This window comes from Diadema setosum, chromosome 21, assembly GCF_964275005.1.
Source record: "Diadema setosum chromosome 21, eeDiaSeto1, whole genome shotgun sequence".
NCBI classification, from domain to species: Eukaryota; Metazoa; Echinodermata; class Echinoidea; order Diadematoida; family Diadematidae; genus Diadema; species Diadema setosum.
The window spans coordinates 26,401,713-26,428,170 of NC_092705.1; the positions used below are offsets into that span (position 1 = coordinate 26,401,713).

Below are 26,458 nucleotides of genomic sequence, written 5' to 3' on the forward strand. Positions count from 1 at the left end.
GGGAGAGCAGTTCATGGTGTGGGCGGGCGGGGAGGTTGTTCAGAGTGATCAATAAGATGGGGATGCATTCCTACACATGCGTAGTATTTGGGGGAGGGGTGGAGAAGCGACCCACACACACATATAAAGGGAGGGGGGAGAGGAAAAGGTAAGAGGGTGGGAACTTTGAGAGGAAATAATATTTATGTATGAATTGTAGTACATGTGGGTGAAAGGAACGAAAACAGATGTGGAATGGTAAACTGTGATGATACTGCTATAGATGTACAATTTGCCAGTATGTAAAGTTTACGGGTGGATCTACCCACTTTGGGCTTATTTCATCTCGCTGAGCAAACAGCCGGCTGACAATATGTCAAGCCGTTGGAACAGATGTCAGAAACATTTGCATGGTGGGCTCGGCTTTCGGATGAATGCGTCGCCACGCGAGATTGACGACGTGGTTGCCATGGCAATGGGAAAACCAGAAAACCATGTTAATGTAGCCGATACTCAAGCTAGTATTGGCAGAGAGGGAAGACGATCACTTATGCCCTCTCTACGACGACTGTTGACGTCATGTGAAGCCCGGAACCCGAGGATTTTTTTTTACCATTTTACTGATAAAGGGAGAGGAGAGGGAGATGGGAAGAGAAAGAGAAGAGAGATGGGGAGAGAGAGAGAGCGGGAGGGAGAGAGAGGGAGTAGAAAAAATTAACAGCATTATGCACGAGAACAAGGGAGAAGAGATTGATGGATGGCTAGTGCGGTGTGAGAGAGAAGAGCAACTGGAAGGCATCGTAGAAATGCACGTACGGAGAGAGAGAGAGAGAGAGAGAGTCGTCGCGAGCCTAACGGAACCGGAAGAAAGGGAGAGAGATGGGTTCTGTTCGTTTGTGCCTGATGTGTGTGTTGTTGGCCCATGCATCCATCAATGTGGGCTTGTGCGTCCGTCTGTCTGTCAGTCTGTCAGTGAGTGAGTCTCGGTGATTTGAGACTGCTATGGAGAGTGCTAGAAATGACAGAGAAATACAGTATATGCATAAAAAGTTGATTAGAAAGCGAAAGCAGAATAAAATACAGTTGTTCCTTTTGAATGAAGTGAATTTGGCTTGTCTATGTCATGTCTGCGACTGTAATATGAGAAACATACTAGTCTGAAACCAAGTGGCTTCAAGTTCAGTTCAGTGTAGCTATTGGAAATGATTTATTTACCAGATACATTTTGAGTAGGCTGATAGTATAGCTGACTCCAAGAAGCTATTCAAATCAAGTGAACTGTGCAGACCCTATAAAGAATGCACAATGTGCTTGTTGGCAAGGGTAAATGAAATGAATTCGAAAGTATAACCATAGACCTGCTTAATTTGATACGATTGTGCTCAAATTTTCAGCATGCCTTTGTAACATAAGGTTGCTCTTGAAGCTTTGCAAACCGAGACTTTGTAGCGTAACAACAACTGTGCACATTGGAAGTCAGAGGTCTAAAAAAACCCCCCAAAACAGGATTAGTAGGAACACGCTGATTGTAAAGCTTTGTCTCAGGTGCTTGTCAGTCTGGGGATTAGGATTCATGCAGTTTATAGCATCTAGCCATTTGACACCTGTGATGTACACACCATGACAATTTGTGAGTATGGAGTGCCAAAAGTCAATAACTCACATTCTGTATTTGTTGCTTGCATCTTTCAGGGCGGTGCGGGCATTCCAGCAAGTGCTCTACATCGACCCCGGCTTCATCCGAGCCAACGAGGTTCACCTGCGCCTGGGTCACATGTTCAAGGTGAACTCCGACTTTGACTCCAGCCTGAAGCACTACCAGTTGGCCCTCATCGACAACAGCCCCTGCACCCTCTCCAAGCCACAAAGTAAGTTACAGCCTCCCCCCCACCTCGTGCCCCTCTTTGCCCCTTCCCCTCCTACAGACCCCCTCCCTTTCCCTTTACCTTCTCTTGTTTGGTTACGTCATGGACCATGGACGTTCTTGCCTCGGTTCTTCATATCTAGTCACTCCTTTGGAAGGTTGATTTCGTTGAGAGGTATGTTGATGTGGGCGTCGACTGCCAGAGAATCATCATACCACACCTGAAAAACAGCAAAACTGAAACCAGATTGCATGTGGTAGTGCCCTTGTGAATCCCTGAATTATGATTATTATTTTTTTGATTCATTAAATAACTGTAATGGTGCATTTAACACGTAATGACAGTAATTTGTACAAACACACACACACACACACACACACACACACACATGTGCCTAGATGAAAGAGTGCATTTACTCGAAGCTAAACCTTGAAGGTGCCAAACACCACAGAGAGTCTCTGTAGGAAGCATTGCTCATGTGCCAACCAACATTGTAGGATGTAAAAGTGAGTTTAACCCGTTGAGGACGAGTCCCGAGTATACTCGGGCAGGTGTCTGTGGGAAATGCGTGTTGTAGCAAAATCAAACCGTCCTCAACGGGTTAAATGTGTGCCTAGATGAAAAAAGGCCCCCTCTGATTGAACATAGAACTGCGCAAGTCACTGCATGCATGCTCTGGCATGTTTATTTGGAACAAGAGGTGAATATCTTCTGATTCTTCAGGAAGGCATGTTACAGATTTTCTTTGGCTGGCTTCCTCATCGGATAACAATCATGTCCTGGTTTAGCTCGATGACAGCTGAAACAGTTATGCATAATATCAATTTTGTAAGGCTTTTTTGGTGATATTGTGTATCCTTGATATAAATTGAAGGACTCAGATGCATATCATAATATATATATGTAAGAATGCTCAGCTGTCAAAAATACCAATTTCTGTTGGTAACGGTGGGGGAAATCCCACCCCCATGCTCATCTCCCCTTTAAAGAAACATTTGGAGCCTATGACAAGATGCGTGATCATTAAGGTTATGATGCTCTTTTCAAAATACCGCGCCCCCGACTTCTGCTGTTAGGGGCTTCCCCCCTCGTCGCTCCGAACCGTGTTGCTTGCAAATATTCTCAGCTGATGACGACAGAAGACGTGCGCGTCTTCGTCTAATCATTTACGAGGCGATGCTCGTAGGCTTCTACGTGTCGGGTGTCAGGTTCGTCTCTTCCCATCTTCCCAGAGTCTCTGGTTTCCTTCCGCATGACTCTTCCCTTCCTCGAGTGGGATTTTCCACGTTGGCGTACGTGGCTCAGCCATGTTCTACTTCCCTTTCTTCCTGCCAGTCCCTTTTGGTCTAGTTTTTTCCCCCCGAACGTTGACACTTGGTTTTTATTCCTCAGTCTTCCTTCCGTACGCTGTGAAAGGATATTGGCCTCACTTTGATAATGTTTCACTCTTACAAGGCATTTGTACATCATGTGCAACATTATGTTAAAAAAAAGGTCTCAGTTGAATTAAAAGTTCATGCAGATATTTTCCCATTTGTTGAAGGAGGGCTTTGTTGCAAACACTACGAAGAAAAGGCAGCTGCTGACACAGGAATCTTATTGCTTCATTTTGGTTTTGTGCATTTTCCTCGAGCGTCGGCCGCAAGGGGAGAAAGTGTCTGATACTTTAGACTAGCCAGAATATGCCTTGTGCGGAAGTGGGTGGGGAGAGAGATATGGCATTTGCACGCAGTATGAGCCAAATCAACTTGGTTTCTAAACATGAAAGTGTTTTGATAGGAAGTGCGTGAATAGAAGCTCATTCATGCTTCCCCTTAGATAGTTTTTCAGTCATGTGTGACACGATCTATTCTTAGTACAGTTGTGCCATCAACACCAAAATAGAAATTAAGCATGCTCACGATAGCGGCTCGAAGAAACATTAACACATGGTTGAGGTGCCGGGATTGTTCATATTCTCTGGGACTTAGGTAAGGGAAACATGGGTCTCTTCCAAGTAGTTTGGTTTTGAATAGCTGACTGTGTTTCTTAGAGGTAGATATTTTATTCAGGTGTTGCAAAGATACAGTGATTCATGCAAGGTATTGTACTTAGAGTTATTAAGTTGACTCTTTGTTACCAAGGTAATAAATGTACTCTTTTTTTGAAGTATAATTGATTTTTGTTCTTTTCTGTTTGTTTGTTTGTTTGTTTTTTCAAGAATATCTTGCTCCATGATAAGTCTAAAATGATGGCACACTGTTGCATTTTGGTCAGTCTATGCAACATTTGTTCACCACTAAGTTGAGAAATGGTGTATAACACCACAGTGTTCAATATAACTTTAGGGCTGTTATTATCGTTTCTAATCAATATCAGGCCATTAACAAATTTTCAAGGAACATTCATTATTTGTCCTTCATAATTATGTTAGAACATATCAGTCCAACATTGTCACATTTCACACACACACACACACAAAATCATTTTGGCATAAGTTCTAATAGATTGCTTGCTTTGAGTAATTTTGTGGCAAAGTTATCTCCCATAGAAGTGTTCTAATAGGTCGTATTGATTGAATGGGGGGGGGGGGGGGAATGCACAGTGGAAACAGAAAACAGCACGGCATCCTGGAAAAGTACCCATTTACTGTGGAAATACCCATGTACAATATTTTAGTCAATCATTTGTTCATTAAAGTGACTCGTATGTGACAGACATGTTCATTTCTTTACCTGTTTGTTTTTCTATTCCAGTCAAATTCCACATCGCTCATCTGAATGAGGTTCAGGTAAGTTTATAACAATTGTTGAATTTTTATCTTTCTTACATCAGAAAATAGCAAGATCCGATGTAATTCCAAGGTTATGCAAGATACAAGTAATATTCATGCAGGTAGTCCCTTCCATGTAGCATGTACCCTTTAATTGACCGTCATGCCATTTTGCAAGTAGGTGTTTTCAGACTGGGAAGGCACAAAACTTTGAAGATTGGCAAATCTGTAATGCATGAGATATATATACATTGTCAGACTCACATATTAAGTGCAGCGAGGAACTTAAAGTTTCTGTAGATTATTGGACGACGTAGGATAGTCTCGGTTTTGATGTAAGGAAAGTTGCGCCACTGATTCACCTATGCGCAGGGTTTTTATTTGATGGTGTTTTGTTTTTTGTGTGATGACTGCCAGCAGGCTAAACACAAGGTCGCCAAGGAGTCGTACGAGAGCATCTTAGCCCAGGATACCCCGTTACCAGAAGGACTCAAGGCTACCACGTTCAGACAGCTAGGTGAGTAATCATCTCAGATTTTGTTTTCGACCCCGTTAATTTGAGATGGCCGGAATGTTCATGCCGTTCTAAAAGGTGCAGCACGCTCTTCAAATTTTTTGACCAGAGTACCCTTTGAAATTCATTTGTGGAACCAGAACAGCATGATTGTATCTAAATTCAAGTGTCTAACTGAAATAGGACATGGTCCACGGTAAATGAAGGAGAGATGAATTGGAAGATGATGAATAGACAAGATATGGATGTCATGTTGGGGCCTTGAATTGCATGATTCAGTGGGCTCACCACTTACGCTGTCATCGGAAGCTATGATAGGGGTTTCTGTTATATGGGAATCCCCCATAGAGCTCTGCACACATACACACACAATGTTGTGCAAATTATCGCTGGCACAGTTTGACACACACACACACACACACACACAGGGACATAGTGCATACTGATCCATGCAGCTGTGCAAATCACTCAAGATATTTTGCTTTCTCTACCGGGGCTTTTTCTCTTTTCTACTTCTTCTTTTTATACTCCGTTTATTCTACTGTTTTTCCTAATCCTCCTTCTTTCCCTTCTTAATTTTCTTTCTTTTTCTTCTCTTTTTACTCCGTCTTGTTTTTATCTTGTGCATCTTTTTCTCTGTTTTTTTTCTTTTCCTTTTTTTACTTTCCTTTCTTTTCCCCTCAATGTCACTGTCCTGTGCTTTAACCGTGGTGATGAAACAGTCGGCTCGTGAGACTTTTGAGAGTTGAAACTTGCCAGTAACACTTATATAACCGGGTGCACAACTGCAGCTATGATAGGTGTCCTTGATGTGGGTGATCCCTGCGGAGTGCTCTTGAGTTAATTCTGGAAACGTTGTGCTGATCCAGATTTTAGATTACAACACTGTTGACGTCAATCTGACTGTTCAGTACATTATGTTATGCATAGTCAAGGAGTTGGTCAAGTAGTTCTGGTATTTTGGTCTCCTGACTCGATGTAATGGACATATGAAACAGCATGGACACACTGTTTGTCTGCTATAGACTGTACTTGTGAGGGCATACTGCTCTCACTTATGTTCTCTTTAACATAGAATATGAAAGAAATTTATATAATCAGATTGCATTTGATGACTACATGTACATTTGGCAGATACATTTTAATGCTCTTTTATGACATGATTCAGCTACTCGAGTCTCAGCATGTGTATGCTCCCATAAGCGTTCTGAGAGCTTTCTCTTTTGCTTTCAACTGTTGAAGAGTATCTCTTGTCAGTGATACTGTAGTGGGTGGAAGATTTAATGGATTGTTTGTTTGTTTGAATGTGCTTGGGAGTGTCTGTTTTGTAGAAGGATTTGCTTTGTAAAGAAAGAGTGATAGAGAGTCTGCTATAGAAGTGGGGTAATTGAGAGGAGGTATCAGATAGTGTGTAAAATACTGGTTATAACAGATGTTTCTCTTTGGAAGTCGGGGGATTGATGGGAAGTATTAAACTCCCTAGGTTAGTTTATGTGTGTTAAAGAAGTAATGCATTGGTGAGCATTTTTTTTTTTTAACAAATGTGTGTCTGCTGCCCTCTACAGGTTGGCTGTACCACAGCTCTGACCAGCTCGGCGAGAAGACGACCCGGGAGACTCTGGCCATCCAGAACCTGCTGAAGTCGCTGGAGGCGGAGCCCAACAGCGGCCAGTCCTGGTACCTGCTGGGACGCTGCTACTCCAACATCGGCAAGGTGCACGATGCGTTCGTCTCCTATCGCCACTCCATCGACAAGTCCGAGGCCAATGCCGACACCTGGTGCTCGATAGGGTGAGAGAGAGGGAGAGAAGACCTTGGCGGAGGGAGATGTCTCGTAAAGCAAGAGTGTCGTTTCCAGCATGCATTATTGTTCAGAATGTGCCAATTTTGGCGATGCACCGATAGTATTATGTGACTTCTCAGTTCAGAAGGTGTCAGCACTGGATAAGCTGAAAACACTGCAGGCTTTAAAGCAATTATGCATGCCAACAACACAACATTTCAGTTGATTGTTGTGATAGCGGTTTGTGAGGATTCTCAAGTTGAATGTCTAGTTCTGTCACCAATTTACATTTTGCAGGTTGTAAATTTAATATCATAATTGTATGATCAATGATGGAGTGATTTTTTTTTTTTTTTTTTGGTCACTTGAAAAAAAAACAAACAAAAACGTTCCATGTCCCTGAAATGGAAATCCAGCTCGGCTGTCGTGAGCTACAGAATCATTTTCTTCACCTTTCACAAAGTTTTGTGTGTTATGCATTAATTACTATCTCATTTTGAAGTATCTATGCCTTTGAATGTCTTTGAAAAAAAAAAGGTATATGATGCCATGTAAATTGCTGTAAATCATCACTATCATCGTTGATATATTAATACCTGAAATCCATGAGTTAAATGAGATGCAGGAATGTGGGTGGTTGGTTTGAGGCAAGTTTTTGCTCACTCCCGTCTCATCTTGTCCCCTCCTGTATTGCCCTGCAGTGTCCTTTACCAGCAGCAAAACCAGCCCATGGATGCCCTGCAGGCATACATCTGTGCCGTGCAGCTCGACAAGTCTCACACCGCGGCGTGGACCGATCTGGGCATCCTGTACGAGGCGTGCAATCAACCCAGGTGAGCTCCCGCAAAGTCCTTCACCGTCCCGGAGTCAAAGGGGGCAAGAGGGGATTTGAAGGGGGAGGGGGTATATAGAATTGGAGTGAAAGGTTGAGCAGGAGGTGACTAACATCTTGTAATTCAGTATGTCACCGTGAAACATGTTTGCTTGTTGTATTTTTCCTTTTTGTTTGGCTTTGTGACCTGTTTCCAAATTTGTTCCAATATTTTATAATTTGATCCATCTTTTGAGGTTGCAGTTCAGCGAGACTGAACAGCACTTTTCTCCTCATATTCTTGATGATCCTTCAAGATGTCACACTCGACTACTATTTTTATTACCATTAGGGCTGCACTTTGCAAGGCTAGGGATTTACTCTTGTGCCCCCAAATTTTGTACCATCACTTGGGACATCCCTGTAGCGAATTTGGATGATTCTTTTCTCCCCATCACACAAAAAGCCTCCAGAATATTTTTGATATAAGTCACTGTTTTTTTAATTTTAATATTTCAATTCAAGATATCACTATTTCACATTCTTGTTGCTTCTTTCCATTGACAGGGATGCATTGACATGTTACATCAACGCTTCTAAAAGCTCCAAGGTGGCTGTGTCATCGGCGCTCTCAAAGCGCATCAAACTCTTGCAGGCTCAGGTCAATAGCATGCCTCCCCCAAATATGCAAAACAAGTGAGTATTGCACACCAAATCATCCAATTGTGTCTTTCACAGGTGTGTGGTTGACCATTAAGGGGAGAGTATAGTTTTGGTTGACATGGAAGATTCAGATTTTATTATTTTTTTTTTAAAGAGTATTGTCGATTCCATTCATTGTTGTTCTTTAGATAAGAAACAGGTCTCACTTTGGTCCAGTGTCAGGTGTGTACTCTGAATGCTGAATGAAACTCAAAGTGTTTGCTTCAGGGCAAGTATAAATGTCCATAGACGAAGGTCACGAAGTTACACTGGAAATGAGATGCTGATTTTGTGTGATAGAGATTTCTGCCAAGGAACCCAAATACCTTACCCCCTTCCTTCAGTGTGATGGAAGCATTACTTTGTTGACTGTTGATGATAAGTGTGAGAGTGTCACTTTGTTGTTTGATTATGACTAACATGATGCTGTAAAACGCTTCGTTCGACAGAAACAAGACACTGCCTAGTATTGAGGAGGCGTGGAGTCTTCCTATTCCTGCAGAGCTTACCTCCAGACAAGGAAATCTCGCCATCCAACAGGTGAGTAGATACTGGACCTAATTCTGGACCTAATTCTGGACCTAATCCTGAACCCCATCCCAAACCACACCCTTGCACTTTCACACCAACTCTGCCTTCTAGGAATGTGTGGGTGAATGCTCGATGGGGCAGTTGATGTGTGTCCTGACTCCTAAACAGAAAGTCCTGGGTCCAAATCCAGATTGAGCACCATCGAATGAAATGTTGTACGCACCACGTCCTTCATCACCAACATGCATAAATGGATGCCTTATGATACAAGGATAGTACCAATGGTAGAGCCTTCTGGCATTAGAGAGTCTACACTAAAAAATGGCTCTTGCAAAAAGAAAACATTGTATTTATATAACAGTCCATCCTGTACTGATTACGACGATGATGCTACTAATAATTATAATAGTGGGATAATGACAGTGATCAGGCAAGAGTGATGCGTAACTTGCTTTATTTTGTTTTGTTCTTTTGGTCATGCAGGCGCGCTTGATGCACCCCGCAGGAGGCGCAAAGATGATGCCTCCGCCCCCCTACCCTGGCCATGTGACCAACAACCAGTATGGCGGCACCCAGCCGGGTCAAACGGCCAACGTCCCCTCCTCCCAGGCTCAGGTCAGCGCGAACACGCAGCCCGGCAATCCACCCAAGCGGCGGAAAAACTCAAACAGCAAGAAAAAACCACGGGTGAGTAGAGTGGCAAACTTCCCACAGAAGATTTTGAATGTCAGTACAACATTTTCTATTCCCTTTGAATTAAAAGATTCAGTCTTTTATAGACACTGGGATAATTATGGCAATGATGATTATGTTGATAATGATTGCAATAATATTAGTATGATTACAGCTATGATGATAATGATATTGTTAATACATGATGCTTTCATAGTGCTTTATCAGAATTGTCCAGCCTTCTATGAAGTGGTTTTGGAAAGTCTTTAGTGTTGCTACATGTGTGGTTTTTTACATCACTCTTTCCCAGTTTTGAGGCATATGAACTTCTGGGATTTCAAGGCTTTTTGGGTTTGTGTGGAATTTCGAAACCTGTCTGGCCATCGATGAGGAAAGAAAGATAACAGACAGGTGGCAGTGAAATTGTTTTAAGCAAGTTTTCAATATGTTGTGTCTTCTTCACATGCTGCAGTCTTCCACATCTGTTGCTGAACTCCTGCAACAACAACAGCTTCAACAGCAGCAACGAGAGCAGCAGCAACAGCAGCAGCAACAGCAGCAGCAGCAACAACAGCAACAGCAGGTCGGTGCTGGCAACCTGGGGCACGCGACGCAACAGCCCCTCCCAGGGGGCCAGGGGTCACTGCCGGGCCTGCCCAACAGTGCCGCGAGCACACCGACTGAGCCGCTGGGAGGTGGCGGTGGCGGCAGCAACAGTGGCGGGGGCGGTGGTGGGATGCTGGCCGGCCAGCAGTCGGCCACTCCGCCGTCGTTCTACCTGACGCCGCAGCAGATCCAGCTGATGCAGCAACTGCAGCAGAACCAGGCCAGCCTGACACCAGAGCAACAGGTGGTGTTGCAGCAATTCCAGCACAACTTCTGGCTTATGCAACAACACCAACAACAGGTGATTATTCCTTCCGTTTTTCAATTCAATGTTATCTAAAATCATTTTCCCATGGGAAATTTGATGATAGAAACAACAAGTAAACGATTTTGTCTAATAGATCAAATGTAAGAGATTGTGATTTTTCATGGTTTCAGTTATTGTGTTTGATTTATCATGATGTTAGATGCTGAAAATCCAGCAACAGCAGCAGCAGAGGCAGTTGCAGCCACCCCCTCAATCCCCATCGCTTCCCCAGATGGGCCCAGCGGGGAGTGGCCTGGGCACCCCAACCTCCACCATGCTACAAGGGATAGCAGGGGCCACCCAGGGGGATCCCCTCATCACGACAGCCCAGTCCATCAGTAGCCTTATCAATCAAACTGTGAGTTCTTGCTGATCTTTAGTTGTGTCAAGATTTCTGTGTAGATCATGCTTTAGTTTTATTGTAGTTGTGTAAAGAATAGACTGAAATTGTTCATGGAAGAGCAAAAAGAACATATTGTCTGTTCAAGATGTGCTCACTGAACAAATGTATTGAATCATGGCAAGAGAGCAGCATACTGAAAATATGATGACAACATCACATATTCTGTGTCCTTGGAATTCTCCCACTCGGAGAAGTTCTTGAGTAGAATGTGTTCCTTTTTCAGTTGATATGTTTTATAACTACAGTTGAACCTCTTTTATCCGGCCTCCCTTTATCCGGATCTCTCTATTATCCGGACGCAATCTCGCCGTGATTTTTTTTTTTAATAATTAAGGGAAGAAAGGGGGATTCCCAATTCCTTGAGAACTCCTACCCAAACACACATGAATTACATATTACTTCCAATATGATTAACATACTTTGCATCAAATTTCCTTCCAAATTGCTTACCTTCAGACATTTCAACATCCCGAAACATCCCCAAATGTAACAATGAAAAGGTTGCAGTTTATACATTACTACATGTGGTACTACAATGGGCTACATCAGTACATGTGTATGTATATGTACATGTATAAAGCATTGAGTCTCCCGTATCCGGCCAAATCCCTTATCCGGATGAGCCCCGGTCCCGACTTGTCCGGATACGAGAGGTTCAACTGTAATGACATTTCATATTTTGTGCATCCGTTTTCAGAGTGTAAGCACCTTGCCTGGCTCTGATACCTCTATGAATGCCAACGCTGTGAGCTCCATGGGAAACGGGATTCCAAACATGGGCACACAGCCCGGAAATGTGGCCACCACTGTGGCAAGTTTGTTACAACAACAGCAGCAGCAGCAGCAACAGCAAAGTGGTGGTGTCTCTGGTATGCCTGGTATCGGCCAGCAGCATCACGATGGCAACATTGTGCAGCCGATGTCGTCAGAGTTCTTCAACCCGCAGAAGTCGCAACAAGATCTGCCGCGCACATTCTTCAACAACCAGATGCTCGGGAGCCCCATTAATTTAGGGGGACTACCAGGATCGTTACCAGGGCATTCGGGTGGAGCCCTTTCGCCGCTCCACACCCCTAAGGGTCTTTTGACACCGGTATCTTCAAACTCTACCAGTCCCAGACACATGGGTGCTGCCCCTACCCAGAATATCCTGGACTTCCCCGCGCCAAACGTTGTCGCACCCCAGAACCTTGACATGAGCCACAAACTCAAGGAGTTCAAATCAAGAACTGGTGCCGAGATCCGGCCGAACCTCATGTCGCCGCAGGAGATCGCGGACAACATGTTGGCGCAGCTCTCCCAGGGCGACCCACCAGCAAAACCAGCAACCTCATCATCATTCGGCGCCTCTCCCGTAAACAGAACTTTGCACGGTCACCCTCAGGGTCGGACCAGTGTGGATTTACCCGGTGGGGTGGGCGTTGCCACGAGCAGTATTTCTGCTGTAACGACGAATAGCACGACGGACAATGGCCTGTTTAAGACACCGCTGCCAGTCACCACCCCAAACCAGTTTTCTGCATCATTCCAGTCTGGCCTAACAGACAAGCAGTCGCAGGGGTCCATGGCGACGAACAGTGCGGTATTAAGTGAAGGAATCCAGCCGGCAATGAGGCCGCAAGTCGCGTCGCCCACTGGCATGCCACAAGCAATGAGGCAGGCAACAGACAATGGGGAGCTCCCCCAGCAGAACCATATAGGAGAGAAAACTTCAACCACAAACTTTGATGAGGTAATCAGGGGTTCCTCAAAATCCTTGACAGAATCTTGTGTATTGTGGACCAAAAAACTGCAGCAAGATGTTGTACAATAGTTGTCTTTCGAAATTTTGTCAATATCAGTAATTTGTAACAGTTTGTCGTAGGTATGCAGCTCGTTCATGTCTCTTGTGAAAGATTTGACCGCTAAGTCCATAATGAGTAAACCGTAAACCGTACAGAAATAATGTCAACCTTGTGTTTGTTGATCATACTGTCCAGTTGGAAAACCTACTCAAATAGGCATTCCACAACTAGTCAAGGTTTCCGTCTTGCATTTTGCCTCGAAAACAAATGATGTTAAACCGTTGGAGACAAGTCCCCAGTATACTTGGGCAGGCGTCTGTGGGAAATGTGTGTTATAGCAAAATCAGTTCATCCTCAAGGTGTTAACTATCCTGATATGTTGTGCCAGTACTGTATGTCTTGGAGGGAGTGAATGGGCAATACACTGCAGTTGTCACTACTTTTGGTGCAGGTTTTGAGTGTGAACACCACCCTGAACTCGACGTCAGTCAAGTCGCTGACTTCGGCCCCCTCCCCGTCCTCGCTCTCCATCTACGCCAGCTCGGCCCGCATCCTGGAAGAGTGCCGGAAGCTGAAGGGGCGCAACGGTCTCCTCAACAACAGCATCTGGATGGAGAAGATGCCACCGCCTGCCCCGCCCCAGATCCCCTACCCGCCCCTCCCCAAGGATCAACTGAATCCGCCAACACCAAGTGTCTATGTAAGCAGCGTCTCGCTACGTGGAATCTTATTTCATTTGAACTGAGTTACGATTCATGCTCTGTTTTAGGATGGTTTTGTGGTTGGTTTTTGTTTTTTGTGAATTTGATTGACAAATGGGAAATAGTTAAGTTACAAAATTAAAATCATCCCAAAATATTACCTCTCATGACACAGGTGCAATGTCTATTGTCACCAAGATGGAAAATTGGTAGCTGTACTGAAATGGGATGGTACTTTTTTTCTCATCCTACCGCTGTAGTTCTCGATTGCAAATCTAGCCAGTCATGAAACTGTCTTAAAATATAAATATCGTGCCAACGAAAATATGTGATGTATTACGGTATGTGATGGTTTGTAATGACTATGGTATGACGAACTACATTGAAAGTACTGAAGAGAACTCGAGGTCGGGAAGGCTAAGTGAAAACTTGTCATCAAGTGCAAGTGCATGGTTGGTGTTAAAATACCACATCACAAATATCAAGCATTCTGTAGTGTGCTATGGAATGCAATGGGTAAAAACATTAATTTAATGAATTCCATGAAATTTTTTAATGGAGCATATGAGATATTTGTCAGTGGGGGTGTTTTATGACAGTTGTTACCTGATTGTCGCACCCAACCCAGGTTCAGAACAAGACGGAAGCCTACTCGCAGGCGCTGGCCGACTACTGCATGTCCGCCGACCAGCCCATCACGGTCATCCGCGGTCTGGCCGCTGCACTCAAGCTGGACTTGGGTCTCTTCTCCACCAAGACGCTGGTGGAAACCCACGGTGACCACCCGGTGGAGGTCAGAACGCAGGTCAGTCAAGAAACACACTGAGGTCAAGAGGTCAAGTTAGGCAGCCATTTTTTTCCTATCTCTCTTTCTCTGAGGAGTTCCAAGAGCATTTGGGTTCTGAGGGGGGGGGGGGGGGTGGGAATTCATGTGAAGTCTGCTGAATTAGGAGCATTGTGCTTATCAATGAATTGATTGATTGAAGAAGGCATTAAGCTGTTGTAGATTGTCTTTATGCACACTAGTCACTACTGAGAACCCATGGAATCCCCACATTGCCAGGTCTTGAATTTGTCCTTTTGATCAAAGACAGTCCAGGTGATCATTAGTGCTTGCGTAGAAGGTAAGATGAATCCATACAGTGGATAATACATTGTAGGTGGGTGGAAAATACATGGTTCTTTACACAGTTAGATGCTCGGATGGTCATAGGTCTTCCCTTGATCTAATTCCAGTAATGTTCCAGTGTCCATTCTCAAGGTAGTTTTGCTGGGAACTTCAGAACTTCTGGTGAAGTCATGTCATATGGCATATAATGAGCTCAGAAATCATTCTGGTGGTGTGATCTATGGCGGGTGGTGACGTTCAGAAGACATTTTCTGGAGAGGCATTGGCAACCAGGTCGTTAAGGACCTTTGCTTATCTGTGGTTGCCATGCTTACGTTGAATGATCCTTGAAACGACGTCAGAGTTGATGTGATAATCCTTACAGCACACGTAGTGAGAGAGAAAAAAATTAGTCACTTTATGAATGATCATCGTAATTTGTCAAGACTCTTAGCACTGACGTGAATGAAATTTTCGATGACGTAGCAAAATGGCAATTTTGATTTGTTACTTGTTTTTTTTTTATCTGATGCTTCGATGGGCGTAGGCATTGACATCATTACGTTTGTCATGAAGTACTTTATTACAAGGACATAAGATGACAAATACTATGTAACTTTCTGTTAGGTTGCTGACGTAAATGATGAACATTACAAACTTTGGTGTATTGTGCCAATGTTATCTGATGGTAGTGATGTGATCAGCGACATTGACGCAGTGTTTATGTCTTTTTCGGCGCATTTTAAAATTGCTTATGTTTGTTTTTTCTTGCCACCGACAGAGGCAGCAGCCGCCTGACGAGAACTGGGACTCGCTGGGTCTGAAGAGGGTTTGGCGCTGCGAGAGCAGCCGCTCCTTCACTACCATCTCCAAGTACGCCCAGTACCAGGCGTCGTCATTTCAGGAATCACTCAGGGTGAGTCCCCTGTCCCCCCGGTCGCCTGTGAGGGCCCCTTTGCATGCTGTCTTGTCCGTCCATCCATCTGTCCACCTATCCATCTGGATGTCTGTGTGTCATTTGCTGTATCATTGTTGTTGTTGTTGTTTTTTTTTACCTGCTTCAGTCTTCCACTATGTATGTGTGAGTCATTTTTCTAATTCAGCTTCGCCGCATCCTGTTTTGTGGTCAATTGCGTGCTGGAAGGTGCTTCAGAATGATTTGAAGTGGGGGGGGGGGGGATAATGTTGATATGGAAAGAAGATATGTTGTAGTCATGTGAAATATAGGTTAGAACCTGATACAAAGAGATATTTCATGCATTGCAAGTGAACTGGATTAAGTATTATAAAAATTAAATAACAATAAATTTTCATCATCTCTCTCAAGATAACCATCAAGCAAGATAACTGTCAACAGCTTGTACAAAAGTGAAAGATGTATGTGTATATGCTTATATGTTGAAGAAGAGAAACAAAACAACGTAGGAAGATGAAGAGGCTGAGAAAATTTGATTTGTGTGTGTGTGTGTGTGTGTGTGTGTGTGTGTGTGTGTATCTAAAAAGTGAGTAGTATGACTTAACATAGGTAAACTTGGAGTAGAAAAATAAAAAACAAAGCAGGAAGATAAGGAAGACAAGAGAATGTATATTTTTTTAATGTAGTTAGCAGGAATGCTTAACAGAGGTAAGCATGGCTTCATGAAATATTTTCAGTTTTGCTTTTACGATGATATTAAAACTGGAAGATGCAGAATTTGACTGACCAGAGTTTTTGACATATTTCTCCTCATGTAGGAAGAGGCCGAGAAGAATCAGAAGTATAACTCTGATAGCGACTCCTCGAGCACATCAAAAAAGTGAGTATCAGGCTTGTGGTAGTCCTTTACGGGAAAAAATGCTACTCAATTGTTTTGCTGCTTCCATCCTATGATAGCAGACAAGTCTATGGACTTTGTTTTTATTTTGTGCCTTTCTTCATGACAAGAAGTTGTTCCTAGCAACCAATTAACTTGCCCTCGGAGTTCCTGACAGAGCAACTAAAGCACGCAATCCGGATTCCAAATATTTAAAAGGTATCAATTGCAAGCAGGTAAATTGGAAATTAATTACACGGTCCTTTGGGAAAGTTATCCAACCATGTTCGTACATCAGGGGATTGCCTTGCAATCCCAAAATGAGCTGCTATGTGAGATAGTTTTTGTTTGATCACTGACTTTGATGCAGAAACTGATATAAAATCTCTGCTCCACTTTTTTTTTTTTTGCTGTGGTTTTCACTTGTAGGACATTATTTACCATTGACACACCATTTCAATTTTTTTCTATTTTGTTTTGTCTGCCATTACAGGAAAAAGAAGCATTCAGGAGGGAGAGAGTTCAAGATGTTGAAGTTCGGCACCAACGTAGATCTCTCTGACGAAAGAAAGTAAGTCCAACTACTGTCTCTGAGGCTTTTTGTGCTGTAAGAGCATAGTTTTCAGTGATACTTAAACGTCAATTAAGACACTTTTACATGCAGTTCAAATAAAAACATCACTTCTTTCCTTCAGCTTGTTTGCAGTAGGTGCAGAAAGGCTTGACTGTTTACATGAGATACATAGCACGCTTGATAATGCAATGCCAACTGCAGGTTGAAGTAATGATCCTGAGAGGACTGTTGTCAGCACTAGGATGATGTCAACCGAAATTTTGGTTTATTATTCCACCTCCCCCTTTACTCAGTGAGCTGGAATTTATCAAGTTGAAAAACAAACAAACAAACAAACAAATAAACATAGCAATAAGATTAGGAAGATTTTGAAGTTAAAAACCCTTGGTAACCAAGAGCAATGTCCTGTTGGTCAAGTTGGCTTCACTGTCGAGAGTCATCTTCACCATTCTTCATGTTCCTCTGTCCCTCCCTCCCTCCCTCCCTCCTCAGGTGGAAGAAACAGCTGCAGGAGCTGACCAAGCTGCCGTCCTTCACGAGGGTCGTGTCGGCCGGCAACATGCTCAGCCACGTGGACTTCACCATCCTGGGCATGAACACCGTGCAGCTCTACATGAAGGTGCCTGGCAGCCGGACACCAGGTGAGGGCGCCGTTGATTGTTGAGATGTAGAGTTGATGAAATTGCAGAGTCCTCCAAAGACCTAGATCCCAGCGATACCAGGATGATTCAATTAGAATGACACTAAAGCTATTTAAAAAAATGAATTATTCTTGAAAGACTTAGATGGCTACTTTTAAAAGCGATTGTACATGATATTTTTTTTTATTCAGAATGTTAAAAGACTTATGAGCATGATGTCATTCAAAAAATAAGATCACCGTCAAAACTTTCTGGACTGATGTTAACAGATAGAATACTTGGAGCAAAAACAAAATCCTCTGAGTGTTCCTAATCTGATTGTGATTGACATTGTCTTCCCGGTCGACAGGCCACCAGGAAAACAACAACTTCTGCTCGGTGAACGTGAACATCGGTCCCGGCGACTGCGAGTGGTTTGCGGTGCCGGCCTCGTACTGGGGAGCCATCTACAATCTCTGTGAGAGGTACGCCTCGTGGGTTGGGTGCAGAGTTCTTGTTATAGTCCAGCAGATTGCTGACAGTTTGTCCGTCCTTCATTTAGTTGCAATGCTGAAATTACAAGAGAGGCGAAGTAGATAGTAGATAGAGGGGATATGTCAATCTAATTTTGTGGACAGATCTCTAGATTTGAAGTTTTTTCACTGCCTTATCTGTTTGTTTGGTATGTTAGTGTCATTTATTTCCTAAACACCTGGTGGCAGTTTATCACAGTAAGTTGATTATTTCATTACTGGATCATAAGCTACCTGCTTCAGGCACAGCCAATTCATTATAGCTATCACCTTTTCTTTCTCCTCCTACCAGGAAGATAACAAAGATTGTATTCATTCAATCATTTTATTTATTTTTAATTTATAATTATTATTATTATTATTATTTTTTTTTTTTTTTATTTTTTTTTTTTTTGGGGGAGGCATTTTATGGTAACAGAATATATGTGTAGAGTAATCCCAAATCATTAATATCAATTTGGATAATAACTTTTAAGCTGACTAATTGTTGTACTCCACATTGATGAATGTTTTAAAGATTATGTGCCAACCGTTTTTTTTTTTTTTTTTTTTCTGTGCAAATTGCAGAGCAAACATCAACTTCCTGAAGGGTTCGTGGTGGCCGGTGTTAGAGGATCTCTACGAGGAAGACATCCCTGTCTACCGCTTCATCCAGCGACCGGGGGACTTGGTCTGGGTCAACTCCGGCACTGTGCACTGGGTGCAGGCTGTGGTAAGCCATGCTGCTTTTCACAGACATTCTTTTTGAAATACGGCTGTGTCTCCTTTTTTAAGAGCTGATGGCAATGATCATATCAAGTTCCTGGAGATGGGAGTAGATTTATCATGTCATTCTGGAAGGAAGAATTGGAGCTCATTCTGTGCTTGATTTACTCTCTATGATAAATTGTTGTGGAAAGAAATACTAGAGAAACATGCACATTTTTACTCTCATTTATTTTAAATACTTTGCAGTTGTAGGAGCTAACTTTCATTTAACCTTGCTCTTCTTGTGACTTCCCTGTCACATTTATTTCATCTATATCATATATATATAAAATTATTCCATTCGATGCCAGTTTGTTCCTTTTTTTCTCTGTGTGTTTGTAATAAAAGTTTTTTGTTGTTGTTGTTTTGATCCTTTTGAGATAGTTATTGCCAGAGGAAAATGTTAATAGCAAAACGATATCAAATTTCAGATACTGTGATATCATGTGTATATCCAGCCATTTACTCACCTTTTGTCTCCTCTTCCTCTCCCCACCACACCCCCTCTCTCTTTCTTGGTGTTGTAGGGATGGTGCAATAACATTGCCTGGAACGTGGGCCCGCTGCTGTCCCACCAGTACAAGATGGCGGTGGAGCGCTATGAGTGGAACAAGCTGCAACAGTACAAGTCCATCGTGCCCATGATCCACATGACGTGGAACATCGCCCGCAACATCCGCATCTCGGAGCCCAAGTACTTTGAGATGGTCAAGTACTGCCTGCTGCGGTCACTCAAGTACATCCAGATGACCAAGGAATACCTCAAGGACCTGAACATCGAGATCCACTGGCACGGCCGGGCCAAGAACGAGGCGGCGCACTACTGCACCAACTGTGAGGTGAGCTGGGAGATGGTGCACATTAGTCTGATGTTTGAAGCAGAAATTCAGGGCATGACTGTCTGTAGTTTGCGCTGATTGATTGCTATTGCTGTTATAAAAGTCTGCATGATAGCAAGGTTTAGATCTGCGATGTGAACGCTAAGATGAAGTTGTCATTCACAAAGTGGTGTTCAGCATATGCACAAGACGGCTGTTTACGTTGTACAACCCAAGAGGAGGCGTGTCATGAACATTGGCATTGCAGATCTAGAGCTTGCTATTATGGGACTAGGCAGCTTGCCTGAATAAGCTAAGAAACAAAATAACCATCAGACAAAACAAAAAGATAGATAAGCAGATACCACGCAGAATGCCCTGTACATTTCAGATCTGCAAATATGGGCAGGTACTGTTGGCATGATTTATTGTTAGCTGAAAGAAAACATTGTTATGGTGATTTGTAGCATTTGGGATTGAAATACAATTTATTCAGAATTCATTTTGCCATTTGTACAATAGTTTGTCTTCTGAGAAAAAGGGTACTTTGTCATATTTTGCCAGAGACATTGTTTCTTCACTGTATGCTTTTTCTCTCAATCTGTTACCCCCCTTCCCCCCGAAACAGGTGGAAGTGTTTGACATCCTCTTCACGACGGAGAAGGACAAGAAGTATGAGGTGCACTGCCAGGACTGCGCCCGCAAAGCCAGCCCCACCCTGGAGGGCTTCGTCATCCTGGAGCAGTACCGGCAGGAAGAGCTGATGGAGATCTACGACAACTTGGTGCTGCACACCAACGAGGTTAGTAAGGCGTTCACCGACGCAATGAGGTCGTGATCAGGGCAGTGAATACAGAGAATCGCATCCATTGAGCTGTCATTGAATGGAATTGAATTTAGTTGCGTCATGTTCAGCTGTGTTGGAATCAAATCAAACCAAATTGAATTTCTCTTGAAGAGATTAAATGCAGTATAGCAGGAAATGTTGGTGTAGACAACATATCTTCACATGATCACTTTACAGGATCACTTTAAATTACACCAAAGGGTGGACCAGTTACAGTGAACATGGATATGATAAACTCCAGGTATAACGAAATTGATATTTGGGCACACCTGTGCAGTAACTGCTTTAACAGACATAGTTGCAGCAAACTTCCCGAGTTCTTAACAGTATTTTGAGGCACAGGGGAGATGTAATGAGGAGAATATTCATCATCATATTTCTTCATGATGTGTGCACTGTGCAAAGCCCTTTTTTTTATTTCAGTAAGGAAGAGGAAAATGGTCCCTAGTTCTGCACTACTTGTACTTCTGACATTAATGATAATTCTGTTAAATGAACTGATGATGGTTGTTAATGACATTTATAGTAATCATCCTTGTTTATCTTTATAAATAATTTACAAGTGTTCAATAAATTTTAGCAAATTTCTCTGAATTGCTGCAGTGGTATGCATTTCGACAATTTACTAAACCTTTTCCTCATTTCTCCTTTTCCCTCCCTTTTTTTCTTTTGTTTGTGTGATCTGACAGAAAAGTGAATCTCAGCAGTCCTGACAACTAACGGAGCAGCCAGAGAGCTGCGCCATCCAGCCCGAGCGCTAGACAGTGTCGGCAGCGCCGGGGAGTTTGAAGCGGGGGAGATCGCGAAAACGAGGAAACGATGGACTCGACAAAATCACTCAACATGCTGCCAACCTCTCTCCCAGAATCCCATCTCAGTATTGTGCCCCCTCCTTGACTTGATGCCCCCTGCCCCTTAGCTACCCATCAGCCAACCTCTCACCCAGGATTCAGTCACGGTATTACGGCACTTCCCCTTCCCCCAAACATCTCACTCATTCTTTCTAGGCGTCGTTATCGCCACGATCACCCACTGTCAAAGAACACTTTTTCCATTTCCCTTTGACACACCTGCTAAGCAATCAAGGTGTCTTAACGAGGATGTCTGCTTCTTTTGCAATTCTCAATCATATCATGAACCTTTTGATGGTATTGTATTGAACAAGGAGAGTATAGAAATCTGTGGATGGCATTGTGTGATTCATTTTTTGTTTGTTTGTTTTTTCACGCTGAAAATTTTGGCGGTTTACGAGCCTGCCACGAAAGAGCATGTCTTGCAGATAACAGATTGCACCGTTTGCCTTAATATTCAGAGTTGTATGGGGCAACGTTTGACGCAAGTGTTCTCTTCGTGCATGTGTGTCCCGAAAATGCAGCACGCGACAGGAGGTAGCATTCTGCCGACGCATGATGGCAGCGCGGAACGCTTCTCTCGTTCCTCCCCCCGTTTTATTTCGGCGGCGGTCTGAAAGAATCCTACCTCAAGATCCCTGTAGAGTGTGCAAATCCCCGTAGACTTATACACAGGATCAGTGGAGCCACTGGGTATCCATGGTCATTAGGGGGTTAAGTGTCTGTAGCCACCACACAGCAAGTTGCATGGGATTGTCACAAAAAATTTGAAGAGATTCTGTTGGCTAGTGGCTTTATTTTTATTTTTTACAAATTTTCCTTGTCACTTCAACTAATCAGTGACCGACCTGTAGGCAGTTTTGCACATTTATTGTTAAGTTTTTGCACTTTTTTGCACATACAAAGAGCATCGATTGTGCTCCCAGATATTATGTATTTAGACAAAAATGATCAGTCAAATCTATGCAAATCATATTGCCAGTCTAAGACTGTGTGATCATATCTTGTTCATTTTTTTTCTCATCCATGTTTTATTTGATTTCATTCATCAGTTCAGTCCATTTTTATACCTTGACCTATATCAGTCTAGGGGGATAAATTATATGATTAATACACCGCAGAGGTTTTTAAATGACACTTAAATTCACTTCATCTCAATTCCTGTGACAAATTTCTATTTGTGCCCCACCAATGTGAGATATTATTATTCATGTCTAGAAAAAACAGTCAGTTCTAATCAAGTTATTGTCATTTAGCTCAGATCAAAATCTGAAGCAAAAAGTATCACCCTTTTGGGTAATTAGTAGATAACCAGATTTTTTTTTTCTAACATGGAAAACAGATTTTACAAAATTTCAATTAAGATTGTTGTCGTTTCCCTCTTTGTTTTTTCACCCTCAAATAGCAACGATAGGTAGACTTTTTTGTATTCCACAGTCCCATGCATTGGCAATAATGTTGCATTTTATAGAATGAAAGACCAGAAAGCTAAGCTCTGCAGGTGAATGATCAGTAAAGGTCATGAGAGAAGGAAATCATTTGAACTGCCATTCACCTCACCCTGTTGGCTTGATTTGATCTCTGATCTGCTTGTCCTTGTGAATTTGATTAGTGGCTACTTACCAGAGCGATTCTTACAAAATCCAAACAAAATGGCATATCAGTGTGCATTTTTCTATGATTTGTATGATTAGGGTGTACTCGTGGACATTCTCTCGTCTTTCATAAGCAATAAGATCGTATTTTGACGGTCGTTTTTGCCCCGTCCATGGAGCCACCCCCCAGTAACTTCACTCAAGAGTTTGTTAGCCAGTCGTTTCTCGTACTGTAACGCTGCGTTACTCACACGTGCTGTATGCTTGCTCGGAATCACATGATTCTTAATCTGTTTTCTTCTCTTTTGGAACATCATCAGCAAAGTTCCCTTTGTGAGAAGTTGTTTTGTGCTGGTGGTAGAGTCATTATGATGTCAACAGCTCCATTTAATACTCATTATGCAAGAGGAGTTTTTGTAGTTGTTGTATTGTAGATGTTCCAACAGTGAGTAGATTCAGGTAAAGTGCAGTGTAAGGTTTGTAATTTATGGGAACATGTCTGTGAGTAAAGTATAAAGGGTGTGGAAGGTTGGAGAAACAGCGCTTCACCAGATACGGACAGGTGTATGTTGGAACAGAGAAACTAGACTTGCCCCACTATCAAAACAAGTATTTGACTTGAACCAGTCATGAACAAAAATACCTCTTAAAGAAGAATTATTCCAGGCTCTGTAGAGATGAACAGGCATGATGGCCGTTTGTGTATGCTAAAAATTAATGTCAGTGCAAACTCAAGAGTCAAACAGTATCGTTAAATGAGAAAGAAATCCGAAGCTTCGTTGTCTCCCCACAGCAGTTTTCCCCAACTGAGACATTCCACAAATATCAATCAGATGCGAATAAAAGGCCACTTCAGCCAACGATGCATCTATAGCCTTTCCTTCCAACCATACTGACATATCAACAAGTCATGCCAACTTTTGAACAGAAAGGAAAAGTGAAAAGTATTGTTGCGTTTTCTAAACAGAAGCACCAGTGTGCATGATAACCACTTCTCACTACTTCTACCTTCACTCAAACGATATAATGAAAATTATGAACATGCTGTTCATTTCCTCGTATCGAGAAAAAGTTAAAAAACAACACGGAGATTTAAAGGGAGAGGTCAGCATGGGGTGATTGACTGCATGAATACTTCTGTGTTTGAAGCATCTGGCACTGCACCCAGAAGAGTTCATCAGTTACCGCGCACACACTCGAGAATGGTGCTAGAAACGTTTTGTTGAGTCGAGATGATTAATCGATGCTAACTGGGTTTAGTGACTGCCGAGCACTTCCGTATGTTTATTTGCAAGCGTTACTCATCTCCCAGGTTGGGCAACGGCGGGAGGGCGCCGTTGGGTCTGTTTTGCGACTGATTTTACAGTATTTTTAGTGCAATTTGTTCATTTCGACTTCACGCAGGTGGCCATTGGAGACAGAAGTGCGCTGTGATTTGTACAAATTTTTTGAGCAGATGAGAAAGAGAGCAAGAGAGAGAAATAGAGAGCTAGGGGGCCTTCTGTACAGATTATCGCATGTTGTTCCGTTGTCTTGTACCGGTATTAACTGCTACATTCAGTGCTGTTTTGCCCTCGCGATGGCGTCACAATTTGTTACTGCAGAGCCATGTGCATACCAGAGGCTCGTTCTTGTGTCATGTCCAAGAGACCGTTAGACATTTAGATATCGAGGGTCACAGAATTTCTTTCTTTTCTTCGCGCCCCAGAAAAGGGCAACTCCTTTGAAGGTAGCGTTTTGAGGAAAGAGGTCTTGCTTTCAGATATCAGGCTGCATTTTGGGAAGTGTGGTAAAATGCTTGTTGTGTAAAAAAAAACAAACAAACCTAAAACTGTATGTAGATTATGTATCTTAGCAAGATTTGTTTTGTAGTTCGCTTACCTACTTGTCTCAGGGAAAAAAAAAAGAAAGAATAAAAGCGAGATTAATTCTTTGTTATCATTTTTGTTTTGTTTTCCTAAATAGATAACACTGATGTGTTACCACTGTCTCAATGCTGCCATATTATTTAGGTGAAGAAGCAGAAATCTGGTCGCGTAACTGCGTTGAGGCAGTGTCAGTTACTAATAACCAGAGTCGGGAGTAGCCTCAATATTCCAGACCTCTGAGGCAGAGGCATGGAAAAAAACGGAAAGAAAAGAAAAAAAGAAACAATCATCCATGTTTGATGTAAAGACAGCTATTAGCACTGGTTAAACGTAATAACAGTTGGAACTGAAGTGAATATATTACTGTCTGGATTTGACAAGAAAATTGATCATGTGAACAGACAGGAGTGTATAAGTACTGAACTGTGCATACTGAATGCAGAAAGTGGACTGGGTTGTTTCCTCACTACAGACCGGTCGGGTAGTTTTTTAACTTTGATATGCTTTGCTTTAGTTTTTCTTTTTGTTTTGTTTTTCGGCAAACGCTAAGTTGCGGAAGAAATGGACTGTGCAGTGTCTAAAGAGGCATAATATATTATACCAGAGATGGGTAGAGAATATTTCATTTTTGTGTTGTTGTTTTTTTTTCATCCTGTAATAATAACGCAAGAGAACTATCTGTACAAATGTGAACAATACGGAGTTAGCAGAGAGATGACAGTGTAAAGAGAGTCTTTGGTTTCAGAGCAAGTAGAAGGTTTTAGATTTTTATGATGTGTCTCATGTGTAAAGTATTAGACAGAGATGTTTTATATCAGATTGTAAAGGAAGAGGATGGTGTGGAACAGGAAGGTAGGAAGAAGGAGCGAAAGAAAGAGAGAGAGAGAGAGCGTGAGAGAGATGGATATAGTTTCAAGAGCAAACTGAATAGTAGAGGCCAGACGTAGAATATTTTATGAGAGTTATGGTCGAAGATGATTCACTGCACCTGTGGTTTTGAGTCCTGCTACCTGCAGAACGGAAAGGAAAAATGATAAAGGTCGAGCTGACGGAGCCTTCCCCCCGAAAATGTGTTCAAACTTAAAAGAGAAATGAGGGGCAGTTCATTCTGTACTTAAAAAGGACAAGTTTCCAGAGGGCAAAAAAGTAGCCAACCAGAATGCAAACTGCAGTTCCACGCATTGTTTTCTGCGTGAATCACAACAACTTTGATTGAATTTCATCAGATGGTTTGGAGAGGTTAATCCTTATGTTTCTTCGTCAAAAAAAAGGTGCTTCAGATGTATTCTCATGAATGTGTAAATTCCGTTTTTGTTGGCCTATACTAATGTGTGTATCTTCTACATTGTGTGTAGAAAGTGTCTATGTGACCAAATTTGAGTAGTGAAAAGTTTAACATCAACTTGGAGTAAGTAATGTTTGGTACTAAAATAACAACAACAAAAAAAGAGATGTACACTCTGATTAGAAACTCTGAATATTCACTATGCTCTCCAATATACTTTTGTATTGTGTAAATATACTGTACAAAGTGTGATTTTGTTTTTCTTTCATGCTTTTGGAAAGATTTAACACCTGTAGTGTGTACATTTGCCATAGTGGAAGTTAGAAATTCCTGTTTTATAACTGAGATGACTTTTTTTTTTCTCTCAATTTGCACTGAAGTATTCACAGATTGTGAGTTGAGACAAAAA

General features: G+C 42.4%; 1 protein-coding gene across 2 annotated transcripts; it reads left to right on the forward strand.

Annotated features, from left to right (window-relative positions):
- The first annotated feature begins 1,676 nt into the window (after window positions 1-1,676).
- On the forward strand, window positions 1,677-22,104 carry LOC140244772 (lysine-specific demethylase 6A-like). 2 transcript variants are annotated; one of them, XM_072324391.1, is made up of 22 exons: window positions 1,677-1,847; window positions 4,580-4,614; window positions 5,014-5,113; window positions 6,676-6,901; window positions 7,595-7,726; window positions 8,272-8,400; window positions 8,856-8,946; window positions 9,421-9,624; window positions 10,082-10,516; window positions 10,683-10,880; window positions 11,623-12,657; window positions 13,161-13,409; window positions 14,039-14,215; window positions 15,300-15,434; window positions 16,253-16,314; window positions 16,805-16,882; window positions 17,378-17,526; window positions 17,876-17,990; window positions 18,606-18,750; window positions 19,313-19,624; window positions 20,232-20,405; window positions 21,140-22,104. In XM_072324391.1, the coding sequence occupies exons 1-22, from the start codon at window positions 1,754-1,756 to the stop codon at window positions 21,161-21,163; spliced, it is 4,299 nt and encodes a 1,432-aa protein (XP_072180492.1). In that variant the 5' UTR covers window positions 1,677-1,753; the 3' UTR covers window positions 21,164-22,104. The 2 variants fall into 2 exon arrangements, with proteins under 2 accessions (XP_072180492.1, XP_072180493.1); XM_072324392.1 differs by having other exon boundaries at window positions 5,017-5,113.
- Window positions 22,105-26,458: the final 4,354 nt, after the last annotated feature.